The 16405-nt window shown below is 41.5% G+C and overlaps 1 protein-coding gene across 1 annotated transcript; it reads left to right on the forward strand.

The window, feature by feature from the left end:
- Positions 1 to 966: 966 nt before the first annotated feature.
- Positions 967 to 16284, forward strand: sgcg (sarcoglycan, gamma). The gene is made up of 8 exons (XM_088011831.1): positions 967 to 1351; positions 7480 to 7674; positions 8110 to 8214; positions 10261 to 10348; positions 11137 to 11256; positions 13244 to 13316; positions 13497 to 13620; positions 14749 to 16284. The coding sequence occupies exons 2-8, from the start codon at positions 7480 to 7482 to the stop codon at positions 14914 to 14916; spliced, it is 873 nt and encodes a 290-aa protein (XP_087867957.1). The 5' UTR covers positions 967 to 1351; the 3' UTR covers positions 14917 to 16284.
- The last annotated feature ends 121 nt before the right edge of the window (positions 16285 to 16405 follow it).

The following is a 16405-nucleotide window of genomic DNA, read 5'->3' on the forward strand; positions in this document are numbered from 1 at the left end:
AAACCGCGGGGTTTACGCCTTCGACATGCGTGCAACATCCATCAGGTCCTCCAACACTCATCCTGTAAAGAAAACAAACACAGAGCTGCATTTGTCTTTTCATTCTGGCTGTCCAGCACAAACTTCACATTTTAAAATGAATTTAAACATTGGCATTGGCTCTCCACTAGTGGATTCAGGACATTTTAAATTCAAGTTGAAATATAAGAATCAAACAGCAGTAACCTGGCTGCAAATATGGTTCAGTTTCAGCATTCAATCTGATGAACAAGAAGTGAAAAGAAGCTAGGAAGTAGGATTTAAAAATGAAATTAAGACAAGGTAATCGTAATGTTTAATTGTTTTAGATTTAGAAGGAACGTTATCAAGAAAAAACTAAAATGTACCAAAGTATGATGTAGGATCCATTTTGCCTCCCAAATGGCTCAGCAGGACAAAAATAGCAAGGAAGTTCAAGTAAATACAAGTCTCACTTTACCATAAACTGTTCACATCTTTTATTAGATCAAAATGTTCTTTTTCTCTCAGTGACCACAGGTACACAGAATGTTACTCTTGTCCAGTTGGACCTTTTCCTTTTCAACTAGTTTAGTTGACGTTGCGTCTGATTTGCTCCTACCAGCATCAAACCTAAAAAAGCATCAGTCAAGCTTAAATATTCAAAAACAAAACATCTGAAAATGTTCCATGAAATACAAAACAATATGTTTTTTTATCTTGTCTCATGATAGAACTGAAATGAATGGAGATTTTTGTTGTTGTTGATTTATCAGTAAAAGGCTGCTTTTGAAGCTACTGATGGATCTTCACATACAAGTTCAGTAGCTCTGTAACAATTATGATTCCAGTAACCAAATTTCCCGTATGAGTTCAGTAAGCCGCACTTCCCACTGGCTGAGCCATCAGGAAGCTCGGCTTCATGTCGAGAGCCACGACTGAAGTCTCGGATTAGAAGGTACTTGATCAGACTGTGGGCTGGGCAGTGAAAGTGACACAGAGCAAGAAAAACAGCTGCCTTTGTTCACTGTGGCTGACTGTCTCTGTGTGTGTGTATGTGTGTGTGATGGAAACTCTGCCCTCTCCTCCTCTTTCCGTTTTTGTCTCTCCCTCTCTCACTCAGAGCCCCACTGACGGTGATGTTTAAATGTCTGGAGGACAAGAGTCGGAGTGGGAGCGCCGTCTCGCGGCGATCAGCCCTGATGCGTCTCCCAGCTCTGGATTTATGGCACGCAGCTGTTGAGTGGCTGACAGACGAGTGAGGAGCTCCAGCGCTGCTGCCTCTCAAGCTGCTGGGAGCAGCTCAGGATCTGCTTGCTTTGGAAGGAGGACTGCTGTGCCTCGACACGCAACCGTGAGTAGCTCGGACTGTTTTCATTCCCCTTCATTTGTCGTGTGTGTATCTCCTCTTGAAATGAACTTCAAAGGGTTTCACAGTGCTGACCTTTAACCTAATAAGCGCGGTTTTAAAGGTTTCGTCCACCTTAGCGTTTTATGTGTTGCGCTGTGATAACTTTCTGTTCCGCTCAGAGGTTTCCTGGGATTTGGAAAGTATGTTTTTAGTGAGCCAACTGTGAGCAGTTTCACCATACATGGCCAACAGAAGTGAAACACAAAAATAACTCACTGTAAGTCCTTGTATTGTCTTGTAGACTATAGTTTTACACTGCTTGGTCAATATCAGGTATTGCCTCTGAGTTTTGCCTTCTTTTTTTTTTTTTTTTTTTTTTTTTTTTTTAAATGTAGTTCACAACACTTGCGTCCTATTTTTAGAAATGAAGGCATCACAGGAGAGCATTGAGACTTGACACCGACTATCCTCTATACACACAGAGTGAACTTCAGCCCGGGGCTCAGAGATCCTTTAAGTATTTTCCTTCCTCTACACATTTTAATAGTTGCTAACCAGCCAAAACCTCTAGCGCATGATTTGTTCAAATTTTAGCTCATGTGGAAACCTGGATCACAGCCCGGACCTGTGGATTTGAAGTGATCAGATCCTCGGTCTCATCCGGAGGCCAGACATCATCAGGGAGACACATTTATCCAGACAATGCATTAGAGCATTGCATCTCAATCGTTTAACATCAAGTTACAAACGAGGTTTACGAGTACAGATGGACATTTTACATAAAAAAGGGCATAGACTTTTTTTTTCCCCCATCAGAAACTGTCATCTGTTTGCACTGCATGTTTCATATTTGAGTTTTAAAACTAGCAGATTAACTTAGAAACGGTCAGATTTTTGTGCTAAACTCTGCGCACACTAAGCATTCCTGGCAGTCTGGCAGCGAGGCTCTTCAGGGAGTGTTTATTTGGGTTGCTATGGAGGGATCAGCCTGCGGTTTAAAGCCTGGTTGCAGGACTGAAAGTGGAGCTGAAGGGCGCATCAGACGGATCCAACCTTTAAGATGCCTCATCCTCCTCCTCCTTTATTTTCCAGCAGCTGAATGCACAGAGGCCTCTTAATGTGTTCATTTAGAGTAATTACACTGGATTCCAGCTAAATTCATTAACCATCATAATGAACAAACCAAGAGCTCATTCGCTTAAAGTTCCTGATCTGATCAAGGTGTGAGCTCACCAAAAGCTGCTGGTGTTAATAGATCTAGCTCTGGGATATTGGAATGGGTTTAATTGGGAAAGCGTGCTTCTCTTTCAGGCCTCAGTGGAGATCCTTGGAAATGGCAAACATTTAAACGTGAATCGATCCGTGCTCTCCAAATCAGCAGATGACGGGCAAACTGGGCTGTTTTCCCTGCATATTCACCCTCTAAACCTGAATCATTCACACAGATATGATTAAAAAATATAAACGAGGTGAGATACAAGCCAGGAAAAAAAAAAAAACAAGCATTTCCACATAACTTATTCCTTATCGAGAGCGCTGCTCGTCTCGTCTCTCTCTCTCCCCCCCGTGAAGATATCGCAGTTATTTTTTTCCTCCTATTTGGAGGCAACATTAATTTATTTGTTCATGAAAGAGGGGCTATTCATCACTGCTAAGCTTGCAGGGCATGTGACAGGTCCTGTGGAGATGCAGATTTGGTCATAGAAACACTTTCAGCCTTTTATGCCTTTAACACACACTCTCCAAGTGTTTACTGCAGGCAGAGAGAAACAAGCCGGCCCTCTGAGAGCCGGGAGCCAGCTCCTCTGCTTTTATCTGTCAGCCCTCGCTGTGCAGCTGGAAAAAGATGTTTACCTTCATTATTTGCAGAAACTTATTTTAGCCTGTCGGTACAGTTTGCCGCTGCATGTTAATTCGGCTTCCGGCCGTATCATCGACGGCCCCTGGGGCCCGCAGAAAGACGATGTGCTCGGCTGAGCATCTGTTCCTGTCGGGGAAGAATTACTTTTCGGTTTGAGGAGTGTTGGTTTTAACGTGATGGAGAGCAAACCTAGCTGTGAACGTAGGATCCAACATCTGTGCTGTGCGTAAATCAGTGAAGCCGCGTTGAGAAGACGCCGCTAAGACAAGACGTGTTTGTTCGGCTTCCCTAAGAAAGGCTGAAGATCTAAAGCGGCTTTGTGTTTATTTCCTACCTGTTCTGGGTGGGTTTTTGTTGACTTGTAATAACCCAAAGCTGACAGTGTTTCCCCCCAGCTTTTCTCCTCAATGACAGCAGTGTTCTCTGCAGCTATTTTTTTTGGTTATTATTACAGATCTATCAATAGAAACTGACAGAGCTCCTCTTTCCCTGCAGCCCTGTCAGGCCGTCAGCTTCTTGGACACACACTTGCCTTGTCTCAGTGAAATCTTCCCCCAAGGTTCCTTGTTGTCGCCTTGTCAGGTGGTCCAAATGCGCCGACCGGGGTCTCCCTCAGAGGGGTCAGCAGTCCGAGCCTGATCTGACCTCACGTGACTCGAACACAGAAAACGAGTCCTGGGCCGCAACTTAAACCTCGCTGTGATTCAAGACACAACAGCTTCCTGTGCCACATTCATCCTCACAAGCTTTTTCTCAGTTTACAGCCACAACCTTGTTTTTTTTTCCACTGAGGATGATACATGGTTTCATCCATCCATCCGTTTTCTTGCACCTTTGTCCCTAGGGGGGTCATGTGGGGGTGGGGGGGGGTGCTGGTGCCTATCTCTAGCGAGACATTTTGTGCGAGAGGCGTTTTGTTTTGTTTTGTTTTGCATGTACACCAAAAAGTTAGATTTTGGTTCCAATAGGCCGAGCACCTTCTTCCAGAGTCTCTTGGCTGCTTCTTTTATTCTCACCTCATGTCTTGTGTAGGTTTAGTGTTGTGCCATATTCTTTCCCTTTCTGGATAAAGGACTGAGCAGCACATTGGGACGTTCAAAGCTTGAGAATCAGTGTTTTCAGTCAGAGGCTTCTTCAAATTTGCTGTAATACAGACTGCTGCAGGCCCTCAGCCATTCCCATCTACAGCAACTCTCTGAAGAATCTTGAATAATTTGAGTTGCAACATTTAATTTTTCCTTTGGGTTTCATAAAGTATTTGTTTCAATTGAATTGGATATTGTTTAAAAACTGATTTAAACTTCTCCACAACTCTCTGCTCAACTTTCCTGGTGTTGTTTGGTCGTGATGCTTAGCCCTTTTTCAAACCATGTGTAATTATCATTCCACTAAGTAGCCTTGCTCCACTTTGCGTTGTTCGATTAAGTAAAATCCTTTTGGAAGTTCTCGCTGCGTCGACACTTATCAAGCTGATACTGTAAGCAGAAAGTGCTTCTGTTCTGTATTAAGTTGCGTTTTCCTTTCCCCCCTTTTTCAAAAGGTGCTGGGAAATTGTGTAAAGTTCTGTGTTGGCACCGCTCTTCTAAAGCCACAGTGCCCGAGCGCCGGGCTCATGAATCACAGACTGCACAGTGTGTGAGTGAAGCATTATGTGAACGTGTCATTAGGCGGGGTGCATTTATAAAGCCAGGCTGAAAGGCTGGAAAGTATATTGCATATAAACATTGTGTGCTTAAATCCTGCAGTAATGGAAACTCGGTGTCAAAGATGAAAATTCACCAAAATTACTGTATTCAGTAACCCGAGACCACGACCGCAGGAAAGATGACGCACGTTTCCCAACGGATTCCAACGTTCATCGATCTCCCTAATGCTGCTTGTTTTTGTTTTGTGTGTGTGTAAGCTCCAGCTTTAGCGATAAAGAGGGCAGTACATTTATTTCAAACACTCTTCCGTATCAGCAATTTCAACCAAATATCTGATGCATTAACTGTCATAACAAAGAGGATGATGCGGCATTCTGCAGGGATTGTTTATCAATGCTATTAATCGCAATGATTGCGAGATGAACAGTGCTGCAAAAAGCTGTAGCTGCTTCTCGCTTTAACACTGGCGCGAAAGAGAAAGACTGTTTAATATGCTTTTGTGTTAAACCTTCTTATGTGTTAACAATCGATATTAAGGGTGTTTTGTTTTCTTAATTTGAGATTTATATTTTATATTATATGAAAATTACAATATTGACACTTTGTCTTGAAATTGAGTATTTTTTGTATAAATAATTGCTCGTCACCTATACATAATCACACAATCTACCTATGATTAATTATGCAAAGAAAGAAACAAAAACACGAAATAACTTCAAACTAAAAAGAGAAATTCCAGTGGAAGCTGAGAATTAACTTTTGGACTATTAGTGCATCATTTAAAATCCAATTTTCTCTACTCTTCCTGAAGTTTCAATGCAAGATTCTGCACAAAATTTTGTCCTAAACATCCGACATAGCTTTAAGTTTGGACAGAGAAAAGAAAAGAGCGCACTTGAAGTGAACCTCCTCGGGTCAGTCAGCACGCCACCAAAGTAAAACCGATAGAAGACGCCTCACTTTGGTCCGAAATAAGACTGCGGTGTCTCGTCTCTGCAGAGGTTTGTGTGTTTCCGCTACATGGGCCAGATGTGGCATCAAACCGGCCAGGTGGGTCAGACACCTGGCCTGGTGCGGTTCCCATGCTCTGAGCACATCCTGAGCAGTACAAAAAGCCATTTTGATGGACATGCTTTGTTTCATCTCTACCACAGTTTTGTGAAGGCAAAACAAATAAGGCCTGCTGGAACTCGAAAGGAGTGAAAACGGAAAAACAAAAAGAAAGCAGAAGAAAAGTGAATTGTAAATACAATAATGAGGCTTGAAATCCATTGGCCAAACTTCTGTGTTTCTCTCTCTGTGAGTCCACAGGCTCTCTGCGTCCAAACTCAGCCACAGGCTCTCCCTGCAGTCGTTACGCAATCAGGCCCTAATAGACCCACGAGAGCAGATGTTTGTACAGCATTAGCCACGTCGCGTTGGATAGCTATAAAGAAATAAAACAGTTTGACGAGGTAAAGTTTTCTCCTGACTGAAAGCAACATTGTTATCTAAGGTCAGACATGCACCTTGTAACTTTCTGAGCAGAAAAACCAAAGAATGCATTCACAGTACACAATTCTTTACAAAGGAATGTCTGCTCATGAATTAATAACGTGGTTCATCGAGGACATTTCTAAGAGTCCAAAGGAATTATAAACACAATCTTTTAACCGGGCAAGAAAAATAAGTTTCATCCATCTTCCCACTAAGTCTGTCCAGCTCCCCTGTCCCTACTGACACAAAGCATCTCCACAGCATGGTCCTGGCTGTCTGGTGATGTTCAGGCTGATGTAGCATGCTAGCTTTGAGCAGCGGATAGCTCTTTGCTAGCAGGTCAAACCGCTACATTTTGGTCTCATCAAACCAGAGGACCTTCTACCACATTTCTGCTGTCTTCTTTTAGCGATGGACACTTATAAAGACATTCTTTATAAGTGTCTTCTTGACATGCATTATAAAGACCACATTCAGAGAGTATATGATTATTTGTCTTCCTGACTTTGTTACCATGGCTATTTCCCTGGTTTTTGTTCTTCTTGCCCAAGTTTTTCAGTTTAATTGGGCAGCCATGTCTTTGTATGTTTCTGGTGCTACACTCTTTTCCCTGGACTGAACTCTCTGAAAGCTATTCTATTATTTTATAACCTAACCCTCCTCTAAACAACTTTCTTTCTGACCGTTTGGTGCGTTCGTAAGTCTCCATGTTGCTGTTGGTTTGAGAATGTTAAGATATTCTCAAACAACAGAGGTCTTCACTTTACAGCTGGATTTATTCAATCATACTCAGCTGTCTTCTGTTTACTTATAAGTTAATGTTTGCTTAAAACTTCATGCCAATATTCTTAAAAAAAACTGTAAACAATTTATAGTTTTCCTTAGAGAGAGATCAGTTAAAGTTTGTGTGTGTAACATGGCAAAAGGCTGAAGCAGTAGGAATGTTTTTGCAAGCCACCGTATTCATCGATTATATTTTTTAAGAGAGTTTCGTGTTTTGCTGAGGTTTGGTCGGGCTTCTCTCCACCAAAGCGTCTTCAACTCTCTCATCCCTGACTGATGTCACGGCATGCCATGTCCAGTCTGACTTAAAGCATCTGTTTCTCTCGCCTGTGTACCTGTCAACATGTGTTGCCCTCATCCGACAGATGGTTCGGGAGCAGTACGTCAGCACCACCCAGGGCGTCGGCGCGCCCCAGCCCGTGCCCGACCACGTCTACAAGATCGGCATCTACGGCTGGAGGAAACGTTGCCTCTACCTGTTTGTGTTGCTGCTCATCGTCATCCTGGTGGTCAACTTTGCCCTCACCATATGGATCCTCCGGGTGATGTGGTTCAACGCGGTGCGCCCTGCTCACATTTTCCGTTCTATTTCACCGCTCCTCTTCAATACGCTTTAAATTCTCTGTTATTTTTCTTCACCTAGTCCACTAACATCAGGGCGCACATTGCAGCAAAGGCGTTTTCACCATTAGCGTGTACGTGGCTGTTTAAAAGAGGACAGTGCGACTGCTATTTCAGGGAGTCTTTTCAGCTTTCTGTCTCAAGTCCAGATGGCAACTGCAGATTTATGAAGAAACAGAGATGCACCAAGCAGCCTCACACACATACTCATATATTTATAGACATGCTATTTATTTAAGAGCCTGCCCATGAGCCCAGACCCGAAGTCTTAGAAGAAATATCACAGCAATCAAAGCGGCGAATGTGAATATTGAATCTCAGCTGAAGCCTGTTTTGTGTTATTTTATTTCTTGAAATTAAGTCGTTTATTTTAGGAAGGGATGGGACTCCTACAAGTACACCCTGATGGAGTAAAGCTGGACGAAGGCGAGTCTGAGTTTCTTTTCCCGGTCTATGCTCAAGAGATTCACTCCAGAGAAGTAAGATCATCATAAACACTCACTCTATCTCCCACATTCCTCCTCGTTGTCTGGTCTCTCTCCTCTCCCCCTCCTCACCCCTCCTACCTTCTGCTTTACAATTAATCGTCAAACTGTTGTTTGCTCAGCCTCGCAGCCCGACAGCCTGCCCATTATTTCATCCTGTTTGCTAAACCTTAAACTGGAGTGAGAGTTGGAAATGTGCTGCTATCATCTGAATCTGCAGACACTCGTGCAGATATTGCCTAGCCTTAGCTAGGGCGCTGCATATTTCTCACTGTTTTTTTTTTTTTTTTTGTGTGGGGAACGTGTCAGAACAAACTGGATTTGGCAGTTCCACGCAGTGCACATGGCGAAGCGCTCAGCTCCCCATTAACCTCAGGGATATTTGTGGTGGGGAGTAGTTTATGGCCTGCCTCCTAGCAGCAGATGGGAACACTTTGCTGCAGTTGTTTGCATGTTATGGCTTTTCTTGCTCATAGCAACAAATTTTTTTTTTTTGCAGCGTTTGTTTTGGGGTTTTTTTTTCCTCTCACAACTCTCATTAAAGAGACAATACATCCCTCATTTATGGATGGGCACATTTCTCTAATGCATTATACGGTTATCTAATGAGACTCAGTGACTCACGTCGCCGTCCTTCGTCTTTTGCATGAAAAGTTTGTTACTTGGATCATTTTTATAAAAGCGTCTTCGTCGCAGCACAGAAACAGAAGTGATTTAATGCCGGGTGGCTTTCTGTTCATAAAAGGCTCATGTTTTCTGTCTGCCGATACAAATTACAGGCTGCTTCTGTCGCCTTGTGCAAACATTGCTGCAAAATGGTCAGGGAGCAGTACGTCAGCACCACCAACGTTTCACAGTTTGTCTAATGTTACCCGATTTATTCAATGTTTGACATGTTAATGAACTCTTTTTGTGAGGAGCCTGAAAATCAGTCAGTGTTGAGGAGTCGACTGTACAAAAAGAAACGATAATTGTAGAAAAACACCAAAACAACTGTTTTCCCAATTGTGTGTTTTCTGGTGTATATCTAATGTCCAAATGCTTACTATTCACTCATGTCTTGCTTTGACATCTACAATTTACCAATAAGAAATATATTGATAGTTGCAGTGAAGTTCATTCTAAATGATGTCAGCCGATTTCCAAACACGCTCCCCTATTTATTGAATGAATTCATCCTCATTCAATACAGCTTCAAGGAAGAAAAGAGCAAAAAAAAAAAAAAACCAAACTTCTAGTTAAAGTTAAAGCTTTCCCAGCGAACCGAAAGCTAATGAGGATGAGAGCTGGAAGCAAGATGGCTATGAAGGTAGTGAGTGTGAAGAGCAGATATCAGATATCTCTGGTACAGTGTACAAGTGATATAAGTGGGTGGTGTAATTCCTACCTTCTCTTTGAGGCTGATTCATTCTACAAATAGAAGTGAATGTATGGAGAGTAAGAGTAAATACAACCTAAAAATATGCTTTACTAGTCGAATATAAACTACATATTTTAGCTGTGACTTTAACTTTACTGTACTCAAATGCATCGGTTGCGCAATCGAGATTAAAACTGAATTTTAAATAAAATTTCCCCTTCATATGTTCATTTCAGTCGGTTGAGCCACAGTGACGAGGTGCCCTAATAAACTGAGTTCCTCATTTTGTTTTGCTGGTAAAGCTGCTGAACATGCTAATGAAATAAATAGTGTTCAAACTGATAAGTTTTCTATTTCTCTTGCGCATCATTATGGTACAACGTAGCCTAGAGGCAACAAACTCCCATAACATAAAAACACTCCAGACATTTTTTTTTTCTAACTGCCTAAATAGATTAACTCATTAAATGTGTGTTTTTGTTGTTTAGAGGCTGAAAACAGCAGGAACAGCTTTAGTGACACGTCCCATATTAGACTTTAGTATTTCAATAGTTGCCCTGTTGGAGGCAAAGTGAAAGTTTTTCATCATGTATGTGCTTCCTGCTCATGAATGTGTTTATTCTACTTTATTTTGTTTGTTCTGGAGGCTATAAAGCGTCTTTTTTCCCCTCTGCCTTCAGGACACTCCCCTAGTTGTGCATTCATCAGAAAATGTTTCCCTTAATGCCCGCAACGAGAACGGGAACGTTACGGGGAGGACATCTGTGGGTAAGAGGACGCATGTCCACACGGAGACAGTCCCGCGCTCACACCTCGCATTCGCATGACGTATGGGGGCGACGGTAAAGTCACTCATGTACTTGTCCTGCAGGGATTCCTCATCCTACATTAGCAGTGACAAGAGGCCATCTGTCAATTTATAATCTCTTAGATTTCCATTTAAAAGCCATTACAGGCAGCGTTCCTGTCTCTGGCATTGCTTCCGGATCATTCTGTCTTCCACGGAGGGCTCGGGGCCCGTGGAGGGTCATATTTGTACATCTTTTATAGTCCTCCGACGGCCACGTTAGGATGCTTTGTCATGATTAAAAGGCCAGCAAATGACCCAACTAATTACTGTGTTCCGCGATGCCATTATGTGTCCTTGATCGTTAAGTCGTAAACCGCATTGCCTGCGTGCTCCCAGCCCCGGGAGCATAAAACTAAAATGCTTGTTAGAGAAGATTGTGTGTCGTTCGCAAATGTAGACGGAGGCGGCTGAGTTAAATGTGCCGCTGAGGGATCCACCTGCAGTAGATTCTGCTCTCACAGGGCTGGGAACACAGCTGCAGTCAAGGGCAAAGAGGCTGACCTGTGATGAGGCACTCTTCAGTAAAAACCTAACTTGTTTCTCTCTTGGGGTTGAATTGATCCACTTTGCTGATCACCTCAGCAATTCTAATAAGCTAGAAAATTTTCTACGCAAAATTAAAACGACTCGGAGTGAAAGGATGAGGTCCGTTTTGTTCATGTACCACGGCCAAACCCCTTTTAGGTGTTTTCTGTTACTGTTGCAGGTCCCAAAGAGGCTCAGGGACACACTCACAGCATGCTCTTAAACTCCCCCAACGGCAACATGCTGTTCAGTGCAGACGGCGAGCAGACTGTGATTGGTCCGGACAAACTCCGAGTCACAGGTATGTGGGCGGACATCTATACGTGTGAATGTAGCACACACCTGTTGGCTGGGACCATTTGGAAAACGATAACACACACCTCAAATGTGACGTCAACGACAGGTTGGGTTCGAAGGCAAAACGCTGAGCAGCAACCAACAAACTAAGGACAAACACAATGTGATTGTTTCCACGGTCTTTGGGTGTAAATAGCAGAGTTTCATTAAAATGATCATCATTGTGACACATGTTGGAGTTTAAGTTTAAAGTGAATTTTCCCTCAGTTTTAATCTACTTAATCTGCTCCGGTAACTTCTGATCTGCATTAGAGAACAGTGTCTTACTGGAGCAACCGTGTCTGGAAAACTTGATTTTGGTTTGGAGTTTTCTTTCTTTGCTTGCAGCTCTTCAGTAAATAATGATGCAAAGCTAATAGAAAACAATTTCCCCTTTGTGATACTTAAAACAATTTCATATTCAGGCACCAGTCACCATCTGAATTTTGTTCAAGGTTTGCTAAACACTTTGCAAACTTTCCACATCTACTGCCACCTTCAGTGAAGGTACCTATGGAGATTATCAAATTAGAAAACTGTAGCCTCTAAATTAGGTATTTATTTAGTGTTACGTCCACCAGGCTCGTTTGATGGGGTAACATTAAAAGGAGACCACACAAGGATTTAGTAACTTAATGAAAATAGAATTTATTAAATTATATTAAAGAAATAACCCTGAAAAAAGAATACCTGAAATGAAAAACCAAAATAGGTTAAAGCAGAACCTATAATTGACCAGAAATAAGCAAATGCTTAAACAAACCTAACAAATCTCAACCAAAAGATACAAACCAAACCAAATGGGGGTCTGAGGAGAGAGGAGGGATAAGCCTCCTCACTGCTGCATGCCTGGCAGTTTTAAAGCTGCAGAGCACCAATCAGGGCAACATGCATCACCTGCAGAGACCTGTCTGCAGAACCCTAAAAGGAAAAAAGGGCAGAGACCCACTGAAGCCGTAACAATAGTAATTACTTTAGGAAAAAAAAATCTAAATTTATGAGGCATTTGTTCTTTATAAAAACAGCATTACCACAATTTCTAAAATGTCCTATTGAGCAGATTCAACTGAATAATTTGTAAACCGTATAGTAAGAAGAACTGTCATTAATTGCCAATATCTTCAGTTAAAAAACAAAACAAACTAAAAGTTTAAAACAATTGGAACAGCACAAAACAAGGCTTTATAAGGACTCCAATTGTCATTGCTGACATGTGTTCCCAATTCCTATTTGCCTTCTCAAATTTGTATGAAAAATTCAAAAGATTTATATTTAAATTCCCTGATATTCAGATTACACTGTTTTGCTCAGGGAGACCTTTTTTTTCCCTTTTTTTTTTCTTTTTCTTTTTTAGACTTTTAAGCCATAAAGTTAAATGCCTTTTAATGATCTCCCAGGCAACTGAATTAGCACGCGTAAATACATTAATGCCACAGAGAATACAATCCATCGTGTGCACAGTTAAGGCTTGGAGTCAATAATCTGTATCATAAAACCACACAGAGAGTCTTTTCACATAGCAAAGAGCTGCAGGGTAACTATCTTCATACATTTCCATCCTGCACTCCGAATGTTTCGGCGTTCGGTGTTGATGTTGGTGTGTGCCGCTGACCACAAACTGTGATGACTGATTAAACAGAGAGGCGGCTGATGGCTTCGTTTCGCCCGGGGTCAGCTTGAGCCCTCGGTGTTATCTGTCTCTCCGTGTTGCTTCGCCCAATTTACCGAGTCAAAGTGAGCCGACAGACTGCTTCTCCTTTTTAAAGTCAAGCTCACAGAAACGCAGCAGATTAAAATCAGCTGGCATCATCCCCCGAAGATGACGACTGTTGGCTCGTTTTTACACCAAATACTAGTGAAAACCAATGAAACAAACTCTTAGGAATGTTCTGCATGTGTCTGCCAGAGCCTCCTCTTCCTATGATGAATGGTGTTTGTGTTTGTTTCCTCAGGTCCTGAAGGAGCTCTGTTCCAGCATTCTGTGGAGGTGCCGCTGCTGAAGTCAGAGCTTTTGAAAGACCTGAAGTGAGGACCGCAGCAGTAACATCCCATCACCTTCCTAAAATCGTGGCCTTTTCTTGTCGATTATTGGGAGATATTCAGCGCACAGGAATATCTCCTTTACCCGCTCTCTTCATTGTCAGAATCAGTGCTGTTGATGAGATCACAGTGGTCTCTTTGTAAAGCCCCGCTGTCTCTCTGTAGGCTGGAGTGCCCGACCCGCTCTGTGACAATGGACGCACCAAAGGGAGTTCATCTCAAAGCTCTGGCTGGAAACATAGAAGCTGCTTCCAACATGGACGTCATCCTGCAGTCGACTTCAGGGCTGGTAAGGAACCAGCTTTACACTTCCTGCTGACTTCTCTTCATCGTCTTTCTTTAGGTCACCTGGGGAATGTATACACAGCATGCTTTTGGCAGGGAACACGCAGCTTTTATACGTCCACGATCTCACTTGGCTGCACCTGGGAGCTCCGGCACAGTTTGACAGGAGCGCGGCTCTTTCAGGTCACTGAGCATTTATGTCTGAAACTCCTTAGCTACTCTGCCCACAGAGAGCTGGTTTCACCACTTCCACTTCATGCTGTAACTTACAGTGCTTTGAAGAAGTGTCCAGGGCCACTTTGAACTTTTCCATATTTTGCAGTGTGAAAATAAATTAAAAAAAACCCTTAGCATAATTATTCAGGATTTTAAGTGAAAGACCAACACAAACAGGGCAAAATTATGAAGCAGAAGGAAAGAAATAGAAATCTGAAAGGGGTGGTGTGCCATTATAATCAGCTGAACACAGTTATCACTTTGTAATATTTTACAGGACAGTTAAATGCACTGGACTTTACAACTTTTCCCTCCACATCTATGTGCTGCTTTGTGCTGGTCTGTATTGAAAATGCTTTTAAAATAGATTACAATAGGCATTGTAAGCTTGTATCTTTCAGTGAGTAGCATTTTGTATTTTTAAATTTATATTTTATTTCCCTCTGATCTTTGTGCTTCAGAGGGTTTAGAGCCAATCAAACCTGCATCTGGGCTCAGTTGTGGTTTGGTTTCCATGTAGTTTGTTAGTAAACGGTTCTGGCTGAATGAAGGCCAAGTTAATCTCTACAGTCTAACTAACTGGCTAAATCACATGAAGTATTTATTTAATCATTAGGAATTAATTCCCAATAAAACAATACACCTCTATGACACTCTGGTTTTATGGTGGAATATTTACCTTATTGTGATTTTATTTGTTGTTTCTAGAATAAATCAGTGTGATAATAACCCAAACTGAATAATCAAAAATACTTGAATTGCATTTCTCCTGACTTTTTGCCACCTTCTTTTTAATCTAACTTCTTAGGCATGAAAATATCCTAATTCCATCTTACTTATACTTGTGCATGCGTCTTATCTGATTGACCAAGACATTAATGCCGACCCATGGAAACTTGTTCTCTTCGCCATGCAGCTGGTGCTGGACGCAGAGACGGTGCGCATGCCGAGCCTGCCGCTGAGCAAAGGAGGCGTTTCTGGAAATACTCAGGATCTGTTTGAGGTCTGTGTCTGTCACAGTGGAAAGCTCTTTCTGTCCAAAGCTGGACGAACTTCCACTTGCAGCGAAAATCAGGACTGCTAGACACGGACTCTGACAGTCATCGATTTTCTTCCTCTCTGAAGAAGCATCTTCTGGGAGGCAACAAGCACAACAGTTTATATGAAGTTTTCTTCCTTTCCTTTTTTTTTTTAATGCTCAGACCCAAGTGGGTCTGCAATTTTCCCCACTTACACATTAAGCTGTGTAAAAAAATTCATCCTGGTACGCCCCGAAACAACCCCTCCCCGCCCCCCTTGCAGTTGAAGTAATGCGGATCTATTGAACTATTGAAGTGATGCAAATTTGCGTTCCAGCTTAAAAATATGTGCATTGCAGATTTATGAGAATGTTTTTACACATGCAGTACGATGGCTGGGCAATGAGGAGCTGGTAACAGCTTACATCCTATGCAATATTATCTTGTGGTGCAATAAATTAAGTTAATGCATATCAAGGCCTTGGAAAAAGGGGACATAAATTGTAATAGATTTTTTTTTTTTATTCTATAAGTATTTATTTTAGTTAATGATGCCTTCATCCAAAACTCCAAGCCCTTGGTATGTGGTGTTCGTTTTTGTGTGTGTTTTTTTTGTGTGTGTTTTTTTAGAATTTAGTGTTACTTTATTTAACTACAGGAGGGACTGGAAATGGTGGTACATTTTGAGTTTTCTGTAGACAGTTTAGAGACTAGAAGGTTTTCTTTCCCTTCTTTTAAGTCGATTTTAAGTACAGTTATATGAAGTGACTCCATCGTCGTTGCTCATTTTAAATAAGAAGAACCACCTTGTGTCAACATGATAAGTTCATTAACACATATAATGGATCTTTCTCATGGTATGTTTTGCCCATCTTATCTTAGAGCTCCTTATATAACCATGGATACCACAAGAAAGTCACAAACAGGCCTGTTTGTTAAATTGTCTACTGTAAAGTCAAAGGAAAGCTGGTAGAGACAGTGGAAACATTAAGTTTTACCACAGCGACATGGAGGTAGAAACAAAACAAGAGTAGCAAACTTTATTTGAATGAATAAAGGAGGAAATGATTGTTTATAACTGTGTCAGTGCTTTGCATCAGATGTGTGTTCTTTTAGCACATTGTGCAGAACGGGAGCTCAACATTTGCCTTCACTGTGTGGATGGAAGTGTCTGTTTGCAGCATCTGAAATATTTTTTTTAAAGGTTAATGTTTTTGTAATGACGGTTTTTGTGAGTGAAGGATTGGTGTATTTTACATGCCTGTTTTTAATCCCAGTTTTTTTGTATTGATTGTGCTGTGTTGGCATTGTAATATGAAAACAAAAGGAGAATAAAGGTGATATGCAGTTCTCACCTCAGGTCTGTCATATTTGAACAAATGTAATGTTTATTTATTCATCTTACATGTTAAATAAATGTTGGTTTGCTTTTATTTTTTTCTATCATAATTAATCCACCTTATTATATATATACATATATATACATATACATATATATACATATACATATATATACATATACATATATATATATATATATATATATATATATAT

Source organism: Poecilia mexicana, unplaced genomic scaffold, assembly GCF_051168715.1.
Source record: "Poecilia mexicana isolate PSO_F unplaced genomic scaffold, ASM5116871v1 scaffold_13, whole genome shotgun sequence".
NCBI classification, from domain to species: domain Eukaryota; kingdom Metazoa; phylum Chordata; class Actinopteri; order Cyprinodontiformes; family Poeciliidae; genus Poecilia; species Poecilia mexicana.